We start from the raw sequence: 16433 nt of genomic DNA on the forward strand, positions 1-16433 counted from the left end.
TAGGCCTAAGATCAGACACTACCTACGGTTGCTGCTTTTTCGGGATTAAGACGATCTTTGTATTGTTATGGTCAAGTATGTTGCCATTGTCATTAACACAATGTAAAATCGCATCTGAAATATCCTTACCCACCACCGACCAAAAACTAAGATAGAAGCCCGGGTTTAGTCCATCAGGTCCTAGAGCTTTATCGGGGACCGCGTCCTTCACCTCATCAGCAGTAAAAACTCTATTCAAACATAGGTTATAGGTCGTCGTCACTTTTCTCTCAACGAAGCCAAGAATTATATCTATAGCATCTTGTTTAGATGTGAACAAAGCATCATAGAAACTCGTGATCACATCCTGTTAGCCGTTATCCCATCCACGCCATTGTCCCGAACCATCTTTCAATTGCGTGCAATGTATTTTTGTTTCGCCTATTCGAGGCCATAACATGAAAAAATCTTGTGTTGGTGTCACCTTCTCTCAACCAATGTTGTTTAGCTCTCTATTTCCAATAAATATTTTGTTATTCAAGTGCCTGTAAGTACACCTCTTTAGCTGAATTAAATAACTGCATATGATTCGGGTTTGAGCTGTTTCTATATCTTGCTCCTTGTCTTGCTTCAACTTGGCCTTAAATTGTTATCTTTTGTTCTTTCCCCATTCAAGGAGATGAGCACCACAACTCTTTATCATCTCGTCTATAGGCTGGCTTTTTCCATGTTCCCATGCGGTCTGGACTGCTTGCTTAGTATCTATCTCTTTCATCAAGAAATTTTCAAACCAGAAGGGTTTTGCAAAGATAGCAAATCACATTCACACCCAAGGTTAAAAAGATACATACATGATCAGATGAGGCCGATTCAACATAGAACACTTTAGCTTTTGGGAAGTTATTTTGCCAATATCTTGTTGCCAAAGCACAGTCGAACCTCTCTCGAACCCAGTTTCTAGTGTTTCTTCATCGTTGCCTCGTAAAGCGGTTGCCATTGTAACCAAGATCAAAAAGCCTACAAATATTTAATGCCTCTCTGAATCTATTTATCCTCCATTCTGGCTGTTGTATTCGACCAAGTTTAACCCCATAGTCGAGTATATCATTAAAATCACAACGGATACACCATGGGAGATTGGATTTGTCCTTCAGGTATTTCAATAGATTCCACAATGCACGTTTTTGATGTGTTCCTGGATAACCATAAAAACCTGTAAAAAGAAACGTGGAGTACCAAGTACATGTACTTCTACGTCAGTAAGCTGCTTGTGATAACTAATAAGATAGCACGAGCTCTTTTCCTTCCAGAGAAATGCTAGACCCCCCCTGGAGCCACAATAAATAATCCTTCATAATTTAATTGAGCCCGAATTTGATTTAAAGTGGTCCAACATTGTCTTCATCTCTTGGAGAAAAATGATATTGGCTGCTTTGAAGAGACCGTGTCCTTCAATTCCTGAATTGTCTATGGGTTCTCAAGCCCACGACAATTCCAACAGTGCAAACTCATTGATATTGACGGGCCTGGGATCCAGAACCCGCCACTAACAAGTTTTTTGAATCATCCACAACTTTTATGGCACCCAACTCATCGAGTTTCCTTTTTTTACCCAAAGGAATTTGCTCTCCCACTTACTATCATTTGTTGTTCCTCCTTAACATTCATGTTTCCCTCATTCCCCTTACGAGTACACTTTCTTCCCTGATTTTTCGGATATTTTTCTCTCATAACTCCCCCATCTCTCGTATTTCCCTTCCCAGTCCCCCCCTTTCATAAATTCCCATGATTTTCTCCCCTCATTCTCGGCATTGTATCAGCAATATCACATGGAGCTTCCATCTTACCATGCGCACCTTCCATATTTGCTGCCTCATTCCTCTCCGCCCAATCCCCCATCCGTATCCATCTGGATCCCCCTATACTCAATGTCCGCCGTTCTGTTCGTAAAGAAATATCATATTGATATTGTGATTTATCCATTCCCCGAGCCTGAAAAAGCTTGCGGCAGAACTTATCAGTATGGCTTAGCATACCACAGTAGAAGCAGAAGGTTCTTAGCCGCTCATATTTAAACGTGACCTCGATGTATGTTTCTCCTGGTCGCTGAATCTTCATGTTCTTCCTCAAGGGATTACACACATCAATGCTAGCTAATCCTGACTCGCATTTACTCCCGCCAAATAGAATCATGGTTTTTTGAATCAGCACAGACAAAAACTCCAATGGTATTCCCAATGTCTCGAACAACCTTTTCAGATCATAGGCCACCTACTAAACCATGTATTTGCACCCAAATGTTCAACCGTGTCAATTTAACCTGTCTAGGGTTTTGTCCGGGTAAGAGTTGCCGCATGACAATAGGGCTCTGCATAAAGTTCTAGGAAGCATCGGCCAAGACTGTCTCATAATCTAATTCGTCAAAGAACTGAAAGGCAAACACATTATTCCCAAGTTCTTTCAAAATCATACCTTCCATCAGCCGTATGGCGTTTCCCATTGTGTCTTGAAATGATCGGAGCACCATATTTCTATCAGTAAGCACACGACTAATGATACAGAATTGTGGATTATCTTCATGTTTGTCATATGCGGCAACGTCTTCGTCATCAATATAATCCAGTTCGACTGGCACATCATTGATATTCAACCCCGCACATCTCTCTTCCAAGGGCGTATTGTCAATGTTTGGTCGAGAGGAGGAAGCCATTTTCGTAGTTGTAGGTGGAAAAAATTGAAATTAGGGCAAAAATAAAGCAAAACCAGGGCTTGTAGTCAACAAGAGTTCCGACTCTCACGTAGATAGAGAAAGAAAATATGTAGCCCTAATAAAGAAAAAAATATTAAGTAATTAAACAAATCAAATAAAGAAACTTTTTAAATTCTGCAATTATTAATAAAATGTTCTAATAGGCATAGCCTGTTAGAGCACAATTTAACCAAAAAAAATAAAAATAAAGAATAAAGAAACTATGTAAGATTTGAACGATTTGGGCATTGACCGATATCATTTAGACTCTATTGACGTAGTCCATCTTAGCCCAAGTAACACTAGGGAGTGTCATTTGACCTGCGTATTTTAATTCGCCCAAATTTGATTCAACCCGCTTATGTGACACTGATAGCTATCTAAACATTCAAAACATAGGTAGATGCGCGAAAAGCTACTTTTACAAAGGAGTAACATATACTCTAGTGGATTCCATATTATACAAGTCTCAAGTGGACTTTTCAGTTTTCTTTATGAAATAATTTGAATTTGAAGTTCAGACTTTCAGTTACAACTCTAATGTGAACTATATTAATTTCAATTTTAGTAGACATGTTTACATGCCAACTGTGATTCTCATGAATCATAATTAACAACTTGGCCGATGAATTAGTCTGAAGTGCATACGTACACAAATTCGAATGTTACTGTCACGAGGAATTAGGAGTGGTGGTGGGTTTTTAAAGGGTTATTTAAAATGTTATGTAGGCCATTGAAGGCTTTACACTGACCTGTGGGAATTTTCTTGAGAAGTGTGAAGGCAAACTGCAAATGGATCACAGGTGCTTAATGCTCACATCAACCATTGCTCGCTTCAATAGAGTTGCACCTGAACGGTTGATGTTTTTATCTGGTCATTACGATCATATATATTTCTTAACTGATACGTTCTAAGTGTCAGCTATAATCCATCATCACGTGGAGGCCCATGCTTCTTCTTGACATGGCTGCACAACCGGTATAAAGTTTCTTTTAAATAAATAAAAAAGTTCCATTAAATTGGCCGGGTATTGAAGAAAAGAGAGGATATTTCGAAACAAACTTGTAGATAATGTGTGAGAAGTACTTATCAATATCACTGCATTATAAATAAGAATTGGGAAAGGAGGATACATAATAGAAACATGAAGTCATACTTATTATGTGAGCGAACACCTACTGGTATTACTGGACTGTATGATTATGCGAAAAGAAGTCACACTCGAAAAAGAAAAAAAGAAAACAAAATCACACAGACAAAATTAGGCATAAAGAATATCTAGAGCAAGCTGTGAGTTGCTGCATAAGATTTTATTATTCGACTTATATATGCTTTAGTTGATACAAGCTTGAGGACGCAAATACACGATTGAGTCAAATTTGGCGGAACAAAGCAGCTCAAATCAGTAACAGGTCATGGTCCAATCAGCTAAAAAGTTGTTTGAATCGAAATGAATTTAGTTGGTCAAATAACGGGTTATAACAGTATTCATCCAATACGGCATAACTTCTCCTATTTTTTATGTTGGTTTTTGAAAAAGAAAAGGAAAATTATAGCCAAATATCATTTGGCCATCTAGTTTACAAAATATGTACATAGCGCATAGGTAGTGTATACTTTATACTAAATATACATATACTATACATAAACTATACATAAACTATACATACATATACACAATATATACAGCTGAAGTGCAAAGGCGGAGTCAAGATTCGGAAGCTTGTGGGTTCGGGGTTCTAATTCTTTAAAGTTATTGGGTTCTTTATTATTGTACATATTTGATAAAAAGATTAATATAAATATATGATTCGCACAAAAATTCGGTTTGGGTTAGAATCCATACACCTAAAACTATCTGCATTTCATTGAAGTGTATACTTCGGCCATGTTGGTAAATTAGTTGGCCAAAGAGTACATTCACTTAAGTTTTCGGAAAAAAATGTGAAAGCTAATGTATTTTTTCTACAATTGTTAGTTTGAGTTTTTCCAAATTTCAAAATTATCAATAATTGGATTGTAGCGCAACGCGTTTAAACCTGAGGATTAAACGGGTTACTAAATATTACTAGTTGTTGATTTTGCCACTCTGATACAATTAAATGATAATACAAAAAATCCAGTAAAATAAGAGATTATAAGGGTCATGTATACGGATTCAACTATCAACTCTTTCTATCATTTTTGGTTTTAAGTTTGGATACAAGATTTTCATATTCTATTTCATTTTCATTTCAAGCTTAATTTGTTGATGGACAAATCAGATTGCATTTATCAACTGATATTTGGTATTGAAAGGTTCAGTACTCGAGAGTTATTTTGCCCTGAAGGTGAGAGCCCCCCAGCCTCTGTTATGGTACTTCGAATGTAATACTTGTACCTATATATTCAGAGGCGGATCTAAGGCCCGGCAAGGATGTTCACTCGAACACCCTCGCCAAGAAATTACAACGTATATATAAAATATTTTTTAATTTTTTATGTATATACATAGATTTTGATTACTCTGAATACAAGAGAAGAGGTTGGTTAAGTGGTTTAGGGGGTTTAAAATTCACCTTGAAGTTTCAATGAAATCCCAGGCTGTATATATTTACTAGAATGCACGCATAGTTGAAAATTAAAATAAACGAACTTACATTTCAGAACGAAACTGTTATTACAAACTAATCTAACAAGTCAAAATAGTAGATAATCCTCTTGACCACCCCAAACCCTTCTCCAAAAGAAAGGAAAAAAAGAAAACAGAGTTTTGATCTCTGCATGAGAATTAATATAAGATATCTCTTTCTTAATTTTCGTTATGGTAAATGTGATGGCTAGAGGTGTATAATATAGAAGTTTATTTATTTCGAAATAATAAAATGGAACATATATTGTACGTGTACTAACACGCACGTCCTACTGTGCAACCAAGTGATCCTGAGAACTTAGTAAGAATTCCAACTCTATATGATGGCTCTGCTGGCATCAAATTGAGGTTCTTCAATTTGCTTAGTGCATTTTGATCACCAGAAGTTCTAAAGAATGCACCATTTTGCATATCATCATCTACTGATAACCAAGTCCAGTTTTTCCATTCTGATTCAACTGCCTTTTCCCTGTGTGTCACCTCTTTAATTGCAATATCCTGTTGAGCAATAAAACGATTTCCCTGGCTAATGATTGTTGCTTCACTGCTGCCACCAATAGCGTACCTGTTGGAAATATAGATAAATAGTTTCAGTGGATATGACAAGCCTTTTAAATTTCTACTGACAAAATTGTGTTTAAGTAATTTCAAGGATTACCTCATCCAGTGGGTGTAATCGTTGTTGACAAGATGGAAGAATCCAAGCCTGCACCTAGGCATCCTTTGATCCAACCTCTTACCAAAATGGTTGTAAGCTAAAGTAATTTGCATTTTCTTGTCATCGAGGTAGTTATCGTTAGCACCAAACAACATTACTTTATCGTGATCGGTGAAGTGACAGTTGGAGATGGTGATACCGGTTGATCCTTGGACGGCATCAATGAGCCCATCCGCAGCACGTGACATGGAAACGTGGTCGATCCAAATATCATGAGACGCGAAGATACTGATGGCATCGCCTTCATCATTACCCCTTATGCCAATGTGGTCTACTGAGTCCCTGATCATGCCACCTGAAGAGACACCAATGTTGTGAATGTGAAGATTAGTGATGATAATGTTGCTCACACCTTGCATCTTAATTCCAGCTCCTTTTTCGATATGGACATTGAATCCACGGGCATCGATGGTTTTGTAGCTTTGCATGAGTAGTTCCCTGCTCAGCTTAATATGCATGTGTTTTGCGAATGTGATCCACAAGGGCTCCTTTTGGATCACGGCATGCCTGAGGGTACCTGTTTGAAAATTTACCAATAAATGAATGAAATGCTTTGATGGATATAAGTATTTGTTTATCTTAAAACTTGAATTTACATTTACCAAATTTCTTAATATGTCAAATGTTCAAAGTCATTTTCTTGAATTTTGATGTTGTCCAAATACACTTTATATATATTACAAACTAGTATGTAACAGTACCTGGTTTGGGATTCTGAACGTCATCATCAGAATTATCAGTGACAACGTAAACCCGTCCACCTTTTCCACCCATAGCATTGCGGCCAAAGCCCATGGCACATGAAGCATATTTTTCGCGATTATCAGCCCAACGAGGGTCACATCTCCAGCATTTGTCAATAAGATTAGCTGCTACACATGGTCCTTTGTATTTTTTGGTCAAGTGCCTTCTCGTGCTGTTGTCTGGCACTGCTGCCCCTACAGTGACAAATGTGATGAACAAGAGGACAAGAAGCCCATTCATTTTTGTTATGGAGATTTCCATATTTTTGTTTTGTAATTTTTTTCGTTTTTTTTTTTTTTTGGGGGTTTTTGTGGGAAGTTAGAGTTTGGTCTATGGTCTTGGTAAAGTTCGTAGGGCTGATGACTGATCTTCGTAGACCAAACTCAAGATGTTCCCTATAACATTATGGCTTCTTATTTCACGATTTGTTTATATTAACAAAGGGTTCCTTATATATTGATTCTGATCACTATTTACATCCATAGCTTGAAATAAGGAAACGAAAATTAAGGTGGATCATTTATCAATTAGTGGATTCGTAGAGACCGATGTGTCTTGGCTTAAAATTTTATGGCTCTCTTGTTTTCCTTTTTCTGGCAGTGAGAGTGAGGAAAATACAAATGAAAAAGGAAAGTGTTAGAAAGGAAACAGGAAAAATAGAAAAAAATATACGCCCTATGAAAAATGAGTTTTAGTTATACGGTATTGACTGATTCTACAAGTTATATTATCATCCGCTCAAGCATTTAAATTATTGTGTTTCTACTGCAGTTGGACTGTAGAGGAAGGGTAGGCATTAAGCCAAATATAATAAAATCATGTCCCGAGTTGAAATATCCTTCAGTGTTTTAAGTACTTCAATAATAATAATAATAACCATGATATATGAAGATAATATGCATTATACTGACATTATTGATGATTGCAAGCAGTCTGTCTTTACTAAAATCTGAAGTTGAGCTTGCCAACGCCCATTACTCCAATCACGTATGTCTGAAGTTGTCATATTGCTTGACCAGTTCAAACACTAGACATTTATGCGTAAAATTAATTAGCTTGAACTTCCAGATATGTATAGCTAAAGTTTGAAAGCCTTAATGTCCTTTTATTTTCAACTTTGATATCGATCAAATACTCGTACTTTTCGCAACTCCGTTGGAAAAAGCTATCAATTTTAGTAAAGACAGACGAAAAATACAATTAATTGTTTCGGTTTCGCATGGTTCCGATCAAAACTAATTCCTAATTCGTGATTCCTACTGGAATGAGCATCATAATTAGCAATTACAAACGTTAAATTATCTCTAGAGGATCAAAAGTCAACAGAAGAACACTTCAAGACATATATATATATATATATATCCTTCAAGAAGAGAGCAGTAAGTTTTGTATGAAGTTTATCAACCCTAGTTACAAATTAGGTATTTTGAAAAAGTGAATATAACTTAAATATTTCGGTGGCGAAGCTTCCCCGAATGATACTATAAATAAAGATCTCCATCTATTTTGAAGCAGGGCATTGGAGATAATAAGGATACAGGTGCAGACCATGTAGATCAAGTGATGGATTGTCAATCAGAATTTTACAGACCTGAGGATGTTCAGAAGTCTCAAGCCAGTGTAGAAGAGATGCATATACAAGCAGCTGAGTCATCTATAGGGGCAAAAAGTATTGAAAAGAAGCATATAAGTTCACCAAATCTTGCAGAGAAGCCATCCCATCAGAGTGATAATGACGCAAACCAAGTCATGGTCAGCAGTCCTTGCAATGTACAAGTTTCATTATTGAAGAAGTTTCAGTCCTATTTCAATCAACTGATACCTCTGGAGGGGCAAATAGTGTAGAAAAGAAGCATTCTGATCTCTCTCTTCAAAGTTCACCAGGAAACATTCTTGTCGATAAGACAAATCAACTAGTTGTGAATTCTTCAAGTCCTAGCAGTGTTAAAGTTTCAATGTTGAAGAAGGATTCTCCAATGAGGAAGTTGCATGATTTAATTTCTCATAATATCTCAAAGGAAGAGATGATTCATTTTCTAGAAAATTCTAATGCAGCAGTCATAGGTGAGGATAAAGAGGAGCAGATACAGGATCGGATAGAGAATCTCAAGTGGCTAAAATGGCAGATTTCTCTCCAAAATCAATCTCCAAGGGAGGAAAAAAAGGCAGGAAACCAGGAGCAGCTGAAGTTCAATTATCTACAAGGGTATTGCCAAAGAGAGGTACCACTAAATCTAACTGTAAATGATGATGAAAGCTTTTATATGGAATATCAGGTCAGTAAGGACACAACAAGCTTTTCATAGGCTTCAAATGTTGCATAGGCATCATAAATTTAGTATTATAGCATTAGTGGAGCCAGTTCAACAAGCTAGATACATAGACAAATACAGGAGGAAATTGGAATGCATCAGGCTAGGGGCAAATTGTTCTAGCAAAATATGGTATTTTGTTGAAGACAATGTGGAAGTGGAAGTTATTTTTTACTCTTCACATGAAATTTCTTTGAAGCTACTGTTATATGAGCAGAATAAAACAATGATTATTACATTGGTTTATGCCAAATGTGATGAATTTGAGAGGTTACATCTATGGGACAGTATTTATCAGGTGGCACATTCTACTAATCTTCCTTGGTTGGCCGGAGGAGACTTTAATGTAGTGCTTAATGAATAAGAGAAGATAGGTGGTGTGCCCATTCAACCTCGGGATCATGAAGATTTTGCATTTTGTGTGAGTTCTTGTGAACTCTTTGAAACAAGCTTTAGAGGCCGTCATTTTACTTGGTAGAATGGTAGAGCTAGTGCTGATTGTATATTTGAGAGGTTAGACAGGATTTTTGCAAATCTTCGGTTGCAACAGTGGTTTGAAAAAATTGATGTGGAACACCTCTCCAAAACTGGTTCAAATCATGCTCTATTGCTCATTTCTATGGGAGAACAAAGACAAGATTATATTAGACCCTTTAGATTCCTGAAATTCTGGATTGATCATAAGGATTTTTTGGATACTGTCAGGAATAATTGGTCTGGAGCCTTTGCAGGAAATTCTTTTATTTTATTTAAGCAGAAATTGAAGCATATTAAGGGAGTTTTGTTAGCATGGAGTAGAGAAGCCTTTGAGGATATTTTGAAGTAGCTTATTATCAGATAAGAAATTGTGAGAGTTAAAGAAGAGTTGTTTGAAGAGGGTCCTTCACCCTTTAATAGAATGGTGTTTCAACAGGCTCGAGCAGAATTGATGAAGTACTTGCATTATGAAGAAGAGTTTTAATTTGGAGACAAAAGGCTAATGTAACTTGGTTTGCAGAAGAAGATAGAAATACTAAATTCTTCCATAATCTGGTTAATGGAAGGAGGAAGAGATTTCAAATTAAGAGGATCCAAAATTCAGAAGGGGATTGGATAGAGAAGGAAAATTAGTTGGCTAGTAAAGCAGAAGCTTTTTTTAGAAAGCAGTTTTCTCAAGAAGAGGATGCTAGATTTTAGTATGCTAAATCATATCCCTTCTATGGTTTCAGAAGAAGATAATGAGGTCCTTTGTGCAACTCTTTGTATTGAGGAAGTGAAAAAAAAAAAAAAGCAGTTTTTGAAGTAAATGGGAACAATACATGTGGTCTTGATGGTTTATCTGGTTCTTTCTTCCAGACTTATTGGGAATAGTGGGATCAGATGTGGTTAATATTGTGAAAGTCAATTACTCACACAAATCTGGTTCTTTTACCAAAAAAAAAAAAAAAAAAAAAAACTAAAAACTAGTACTGCAGACTTATGCAGATTCGAGACCTATTAGCTTAAGCAACTTCATTAACAAAGTTATCTCAAGAGTTGTGCATGGGAGATTGGAGTATATTGCCTAGATTAATTTCTCACAATCAATCAGGTTTTGTGAAAGGAAGGAACATAAGTGAAAATGTTCTCCTTACTCAGGAGATTGTTACTGACATAAAGACGAGGGGCAAACTAGCAAATGTGATCATCAAATTGGATATGGCCAAGGCATATGATAGGGTGTCTTAGTTGTATTTGATCAGAGTCCTTAAAAGAATGTGATTCTCAGAAGGATTTATTGATATGGTATGGAGACTCATAGCAAACAACTGGTATTCTGTGATGATGAATGGTAAACCCCATGGTTTCTTTCACTCTAAAAGATGTGTTAAGCAGGGAGATCCATTATCTCCTACCTTATTTGTATTATCACCAAAAGTATTATATAGAGCATTGAATGGTTTGTTTGACGATGGAATGTACAAGAACTTTGGCATGCATGCCTAAATGGAGTGCTAATCTTAATCATTTGGCATATACAAATGATATCATTATCTTTGCATTTGTAGATAGACATTCCTTGGAGTTGATCATGGATGTGCTATCGAATTATGAGAAAATTTCAGGCCAGTTGATGAATAGGGACAAAAGTTGTTTGTATGTGCATCAGAACAGTGCAGCAATACTATCTCAGGAGGTAGCTCAAATCACTGGTCTTTCAAGAGGTAGTTTCCCATTCAAATACCTTGGCTGCCCAATATTTCATTCAAGGAAGAAGAAGGTTTATTACAATGATCTTATAAAGAAGGTGAAGGATAAACTGCAGAATTGGAAAGGGAAGCTGATGTCTTTTGGGGGTAAAGCAGTTCTCATCAACAGTGTCCTTCAAAGTAATGCCAATGTATTTATTGTCTGCAATGGCTCTTACAAATCATACCATACAGGAGTTGCAGAAATTGTTTGCTAGATTTTATTGGAGCTACAAGGAAGAAAGAAGAAACAAACATTGGTCTTCCTGGTTAAATATGTGTTATCCTAAACAAGAAGGAGGCATGGGATTTAGATCTCTTTTTGATGTATCCAAAGCTTTATTTGCTAAGCTTTGTAAGAGATTTAGAACTAGTTGTACTTTATAGTCAACATTCATGTGGAATAAGTACTGCAAGAAGCAAATTCCAACTATGGTGTAATGGAAAGGAGCATCACAATTATGGAAGCTAATGTTAGAGGCTAGAGATGCAAATGAACAAGAAATTTGGTGGGAACTAAAAAATGATTCCTCTAATTTTTGGTTTGATAATTGGACCAAGCTTGTTCCTTTGACACATATTGTTCCTGTTGATTTCCAGATTGGTGAAGAAATAGAAGAAGTGAAAGATGCTATGATAAATGGTCAATGGAACTATCAGATGCTACAAGACACAATTCCTGAAGATATAGAAGAACACATTAGAAGTGAGCTTATTGTGAAGAAAGGAGAAGAGTAAAGAGATAAAGCATGATGGATGTTAACCAGTACAGGAAAGTTCACAGTGAGCAGTGCTTGGGAGTTATTAAGGCAAAGAAAACAAAAGAGTTGGTTTTACAAGTTGTTATCGACAAAAGGATTGCCATACAAGATTTTCTTTTTCTTATGGAGAGTGTGGCATTTGAAGTTACTTGTAGATGATGTTTTGGCCAGTATTGGTATAAACATAGTTTCTATATGCAGGTGTTGCACTTTTCCTTAGCAAGAAAGTATGACTCATCTATTCTTAACAGAAGAGCTTATTACAGATATGTGGCATATTTTTACTTCTGCAGTAGGTGTTCAAGGTCCATTTGTGCATATTAATCAAGCAGTTTCTAAATGGGGGACAGCAGAATATAATGCTAAACTTAGAACATTATATTAGGTTGCTCATGATATCATAATATGGCAATTATGGAAAAGGAAAAACACAAAAGTGCATGGAGAGGTAATGTCAAGAAGTAGGGTGTTATATGAGATAAATTTGAATCTATGTCAATTGGCAAATGTTAAATATCCTTGGATGACATTTCTAAATACATAGCCTCAACTGGTGCAGTTTCTAGAAGGGTACAAACCTCAGATTATGTGCAAAATTGTGAAATAGAGTTGTCCACCTATTGGATGGTTCAAATGTAATACTGATGGAGCATATAAAGGCAGTACTGGGCAGAGTTCATCAGCTTTTTGTATCAGAAATGTAGCAGAGAATTTGGTGCATGCATGGGCAAGTATGATTACTGACTCATCATGCATTGTTGCTGGAGCAAAAGCAGTCTTAGAAGGAATTGCATATTGTGTTAGGAACAAGTTGCTTCCTCTCATTATTGAAATTAATTCTCTATTGATGAAAAGAGTGCTTGATGAGGAATGGGAGGTACCATGGAAGATTTGTATGGAGGTGAACATGATCCAAACATGGAGAAAGAAAGAAAGTATACAAGTAGTCTGAGAAGGAAACAAGCTAGCAGATTTCTTAACTAAAGGGTTTTTCATTTTGCAGGTACAGTTCAATATTCAGCATTTCAGGAATTGCTAGTTGAAGCAAGGAAGATTTTGAATGCAGATAAGATGCAGTTACCAAATCTGAGATTCAAAATTCTATAAGAAAGAGAACAAGATTGATATTACAAAGTAGTGTTATACAGTAGGATCTACATCAGACTGGAAAACTGAAGAGAAATCAGTCTGGAAATTCAACAATATGGTGCAGTATTGGAGGCGGCATCATTTCCATAACTTGGTTGCTAAAGAAATTCTATCCAATGTGTGGTATCAACTTATAGTTCAATCTATTAGAAGAAATTCATTAGCATCTTTGTATATAGTGTGATGGCTGCATGGATCATTCCCACTTGTTGAAGTACATAAGTCATAGAGATTGTTTCTGAAACTGGAAAGAATACAGCAGCATGTTTCAAGTTAGAAGGATTATTCTGATGATTCTTATTCCATAGCACCTGGTGAGAGCTTGTGAGGTGACTTGTGATGGCATCAACTGAACACTTGAAGTTCAGCTGAAGTTTTATCTGTTCCAAGTTTCATTTATCAGTCTCTAGTTCATTTTAGAGGCACTTTTGGCCATTTTTGTTCTAGGCTAGATTTATTTCTTCTTGTTTTTGCTTTTCTATACAGTTGGACCTATTTTATTTTCCAATAAATGACAATCAGCTTAGAGCTGATTGTTTTAATTAAAAAGAAAAAAGCAGGGCCTTGGAACAACGGTAAAGTTCTCTACGTGTGACCTATAGTTGACGGGTTCGAGCCGTAAAAACATCGACTAATGTTTGCATTAGGTTAGGTTGTCTACATCACACCCGACCGTGAGGTGAGGCTCTTCCTCAAACCATGCTAATGCAGGATGCTTTATGCACCGAGAATTGCGCCCTTAAAGACTTCCATCCACTGGATTCGCCTATCTTATGGTCTTCTTAAAAATGATATAAATAAAAACACATATAAGCTATGACCATGGTAATATTAAAAACATGATTTGGCCCCCTAATTTTTAACTAGTTTCATTTAGTCATCGTGATAACTAAATCAACATATTTAACAATATTCAACTAATAAAAGTTGTCTAAATTTTCATTAGTAATTTAATAGAATTACTTGTTAAACCATAAGCCTCCTCTTCCCAAATTGTTTTGATACCTTTCTTATTTTAAGAGAAAAATCCATTAAATTTGGTAAAAGTTACTCCATTAATTAATAGAAGACTTAAAAGTGCACATTTCATGATCTCTAACGGTCGTATGGTACAAGGGTGAGATATTCTAGGGGCCATATGGGATAGCTAATTCCACAATTTAGTATAAAAATTATTCCAAAATTAGCTAATACTCCAAATTAAATATGGGATTAAATTAATCCCAAAATCTATCCCGGAATTATTATCTTTATCTCATGTATCAAACAACCACTTAAGATTAAAGCGCGTATTTAATTGAATATAGCCTATATAAGACTTAAAGTTATACTTCACGAATAAACATATCAAAAAGTGCAATATCCCAAAAAAATAAAAAAACTAACTATGTCATTGTCAGATCTATTTTTCGTAGTGTTTGAATAGTACATGGCATCATATATGTTATGTATTGGTCAAATTTAATTTGTCTGACAAAATCATCACTGTCTAGCTAGGTCCAACTCTTATATTAGCTATCTCAGAATGTGTCCACGATCGAATGTCATCATTTATATGATCTGAGCCATCGTGGTACTACGCTTAATTTCAATAATTGCTTTTCACAATTTAGCTGGTAATGTCATAGCATCTATGCATTATTATATGTTTAATTTATTCGGCTTTAAGATAATTATACGATGTTATTAACTATGGGTTTCTGAAGACTGAACTCCAATAAACTCATACTAACAATTCATTTTTATTCTCTCCGATTCCATTAACATGTCAATGTCTTTCGGAATTCGACATTGAACTATTTGTTTTGGAGCCCCTATGTGCAACAAGTGCGAGTGCAACAATTTGTAGAAAGGCTTAGGTGTACAAGTTGAGTTGTGCATGGTTGTACTTAGTTAGTTACTAGCATTAATGAGTTGTACATGATTAGTTGGCAATTAGTTGTAAATGTCTTAGCTAAGTTAGTTGTCAAGTGTGTATATATATATATATATATATATATATATATATATATATATATATATATATATATATATATATATATATACTTGCATACGTATATACAATTAAGGATCATATGAATGAAAACTCTTTCATTATTTCTCCATCCTAGCTCTAGTAACCACCTCACATAAATTCATCTTCCCCATCGATCCTATTGCTTAATATGGTATCAGAGCGCAGCTTTAATAGCGGTCCAAGATCACGTTCGATGCGATGTGAAGAATGAATAACGAGGACGAAGGTACAAAGCTCATTTTGCATCTGTTTTTGTGATCGATTTTGCTTGAACAACAAGTTTTTTACTTCAATTTTACAGTTTTATAAGTAGAATCGAGTGTTGGTTTGTGATTTCTCTTCTCGATATCGATAAAACAATCGCATGCAATGGAAGATTTGGATCAATTTGAAGCTGTTATTATTGATATACCTACTGATATACACCCTAGGCATCATTTATATCTTCATCCAGCCGATACACTTGGTAGTATTTTGATTACGCAACAATTAACTGGAATTGAAACTTATATGGTTTGGAGTAAGTTCATGATTAATGCGTTATTAGCGAAGAATAAGATAGGTTTCATAACTGGAAAGTGTCAAAAATCTCAATTCAAAGGAGATTTGGAGTATGAGTGGGAGCGATGCAATGCCTTTATTATGTCTTGGATAATGAACACTATGTTAAGAGAATTGGAAGTGGTATGGTGCATTCAACAAATGCAGCTGCTGTATGGAAAGACCTAAGGGAGAGGTTTGCTAAAAGAGACCTCACTAGGATATATCAAGTTCACCATGAGATTTGCACATGGAAAACAAGGCTAATCTATCCATATGGCAATGCTCGTTTTTCTCTAGATTGAAGATAGCATGGAAAAATTACTCAGCCCTGTACCAATACCACAATGTTGTGATAAGTCTAAGGTTTACAATGAACACATGGAACAACAAAGGCTAATGCCTTAATGTATATACGATAAGATTTTTTAAGTCATAGGACTTGGCGAAACTAGGCTCGTCATGAATCCAGCGAAGTATAAGTTATGTTTGGGAAGGATTTCATGGGTGTCGAACTAACGAATATTTAGTAAGGATTTAAGGACGAGTTATAATGTCCGTTAGATCGTTAAGGAAGTGTTGCACAAGTACCAAGAAGGTTCCATAAGGATTCGAGATCAAACG

At 35.9% G+C, this 16433-nt stretch overlaps 1 protein-coding gene across 1 annotated transcript; it reads right to left on the minus strand.

Annotated features, from left to right (window-relative positions):
- Window positions 1-5342: 5342 nt before the first annotated feature.
- On the minus strand, window positions 5343-7246 carry LOC132037691 (pectate lyase-like). Its single transcript, XM_059428249.1, has 3 exons — window positions 6781-7246; window positions 6020-6596; window positions 5343-5926 (listed from the first exon to the last, which is right to left on the minus strand). Exons 1-3 carry the CDS (start codon window positions 7082-7084, stop codon window positions 5617-5619), a joined length of 1191 nt encoding a protein of 396 aa, XP_059284232.1. The 5' UTR covers window positions 7085-7246; the 3' UTR covers window positions 5343-5616.
- Window positions 7247-16433: the final 9187 nt, after the last annotated feature.

This window comes from Lycium ferocissimum, chromosome 2 (assembly GCF_029784015.1).
Source record: "Lycium ferocissimum isolate CSIRO_LF1 chromosome 2, AGI_CSIRO_Lferr_CH_V1, whole genome shotgun sequence".
Classification (NCBI taxonomy): Eukaryota; Viridiplantae; Streptophyta; class Magnoliopsida; order Solanales; family Solanaceae; genus Lycium; species Lycium ferocissimum.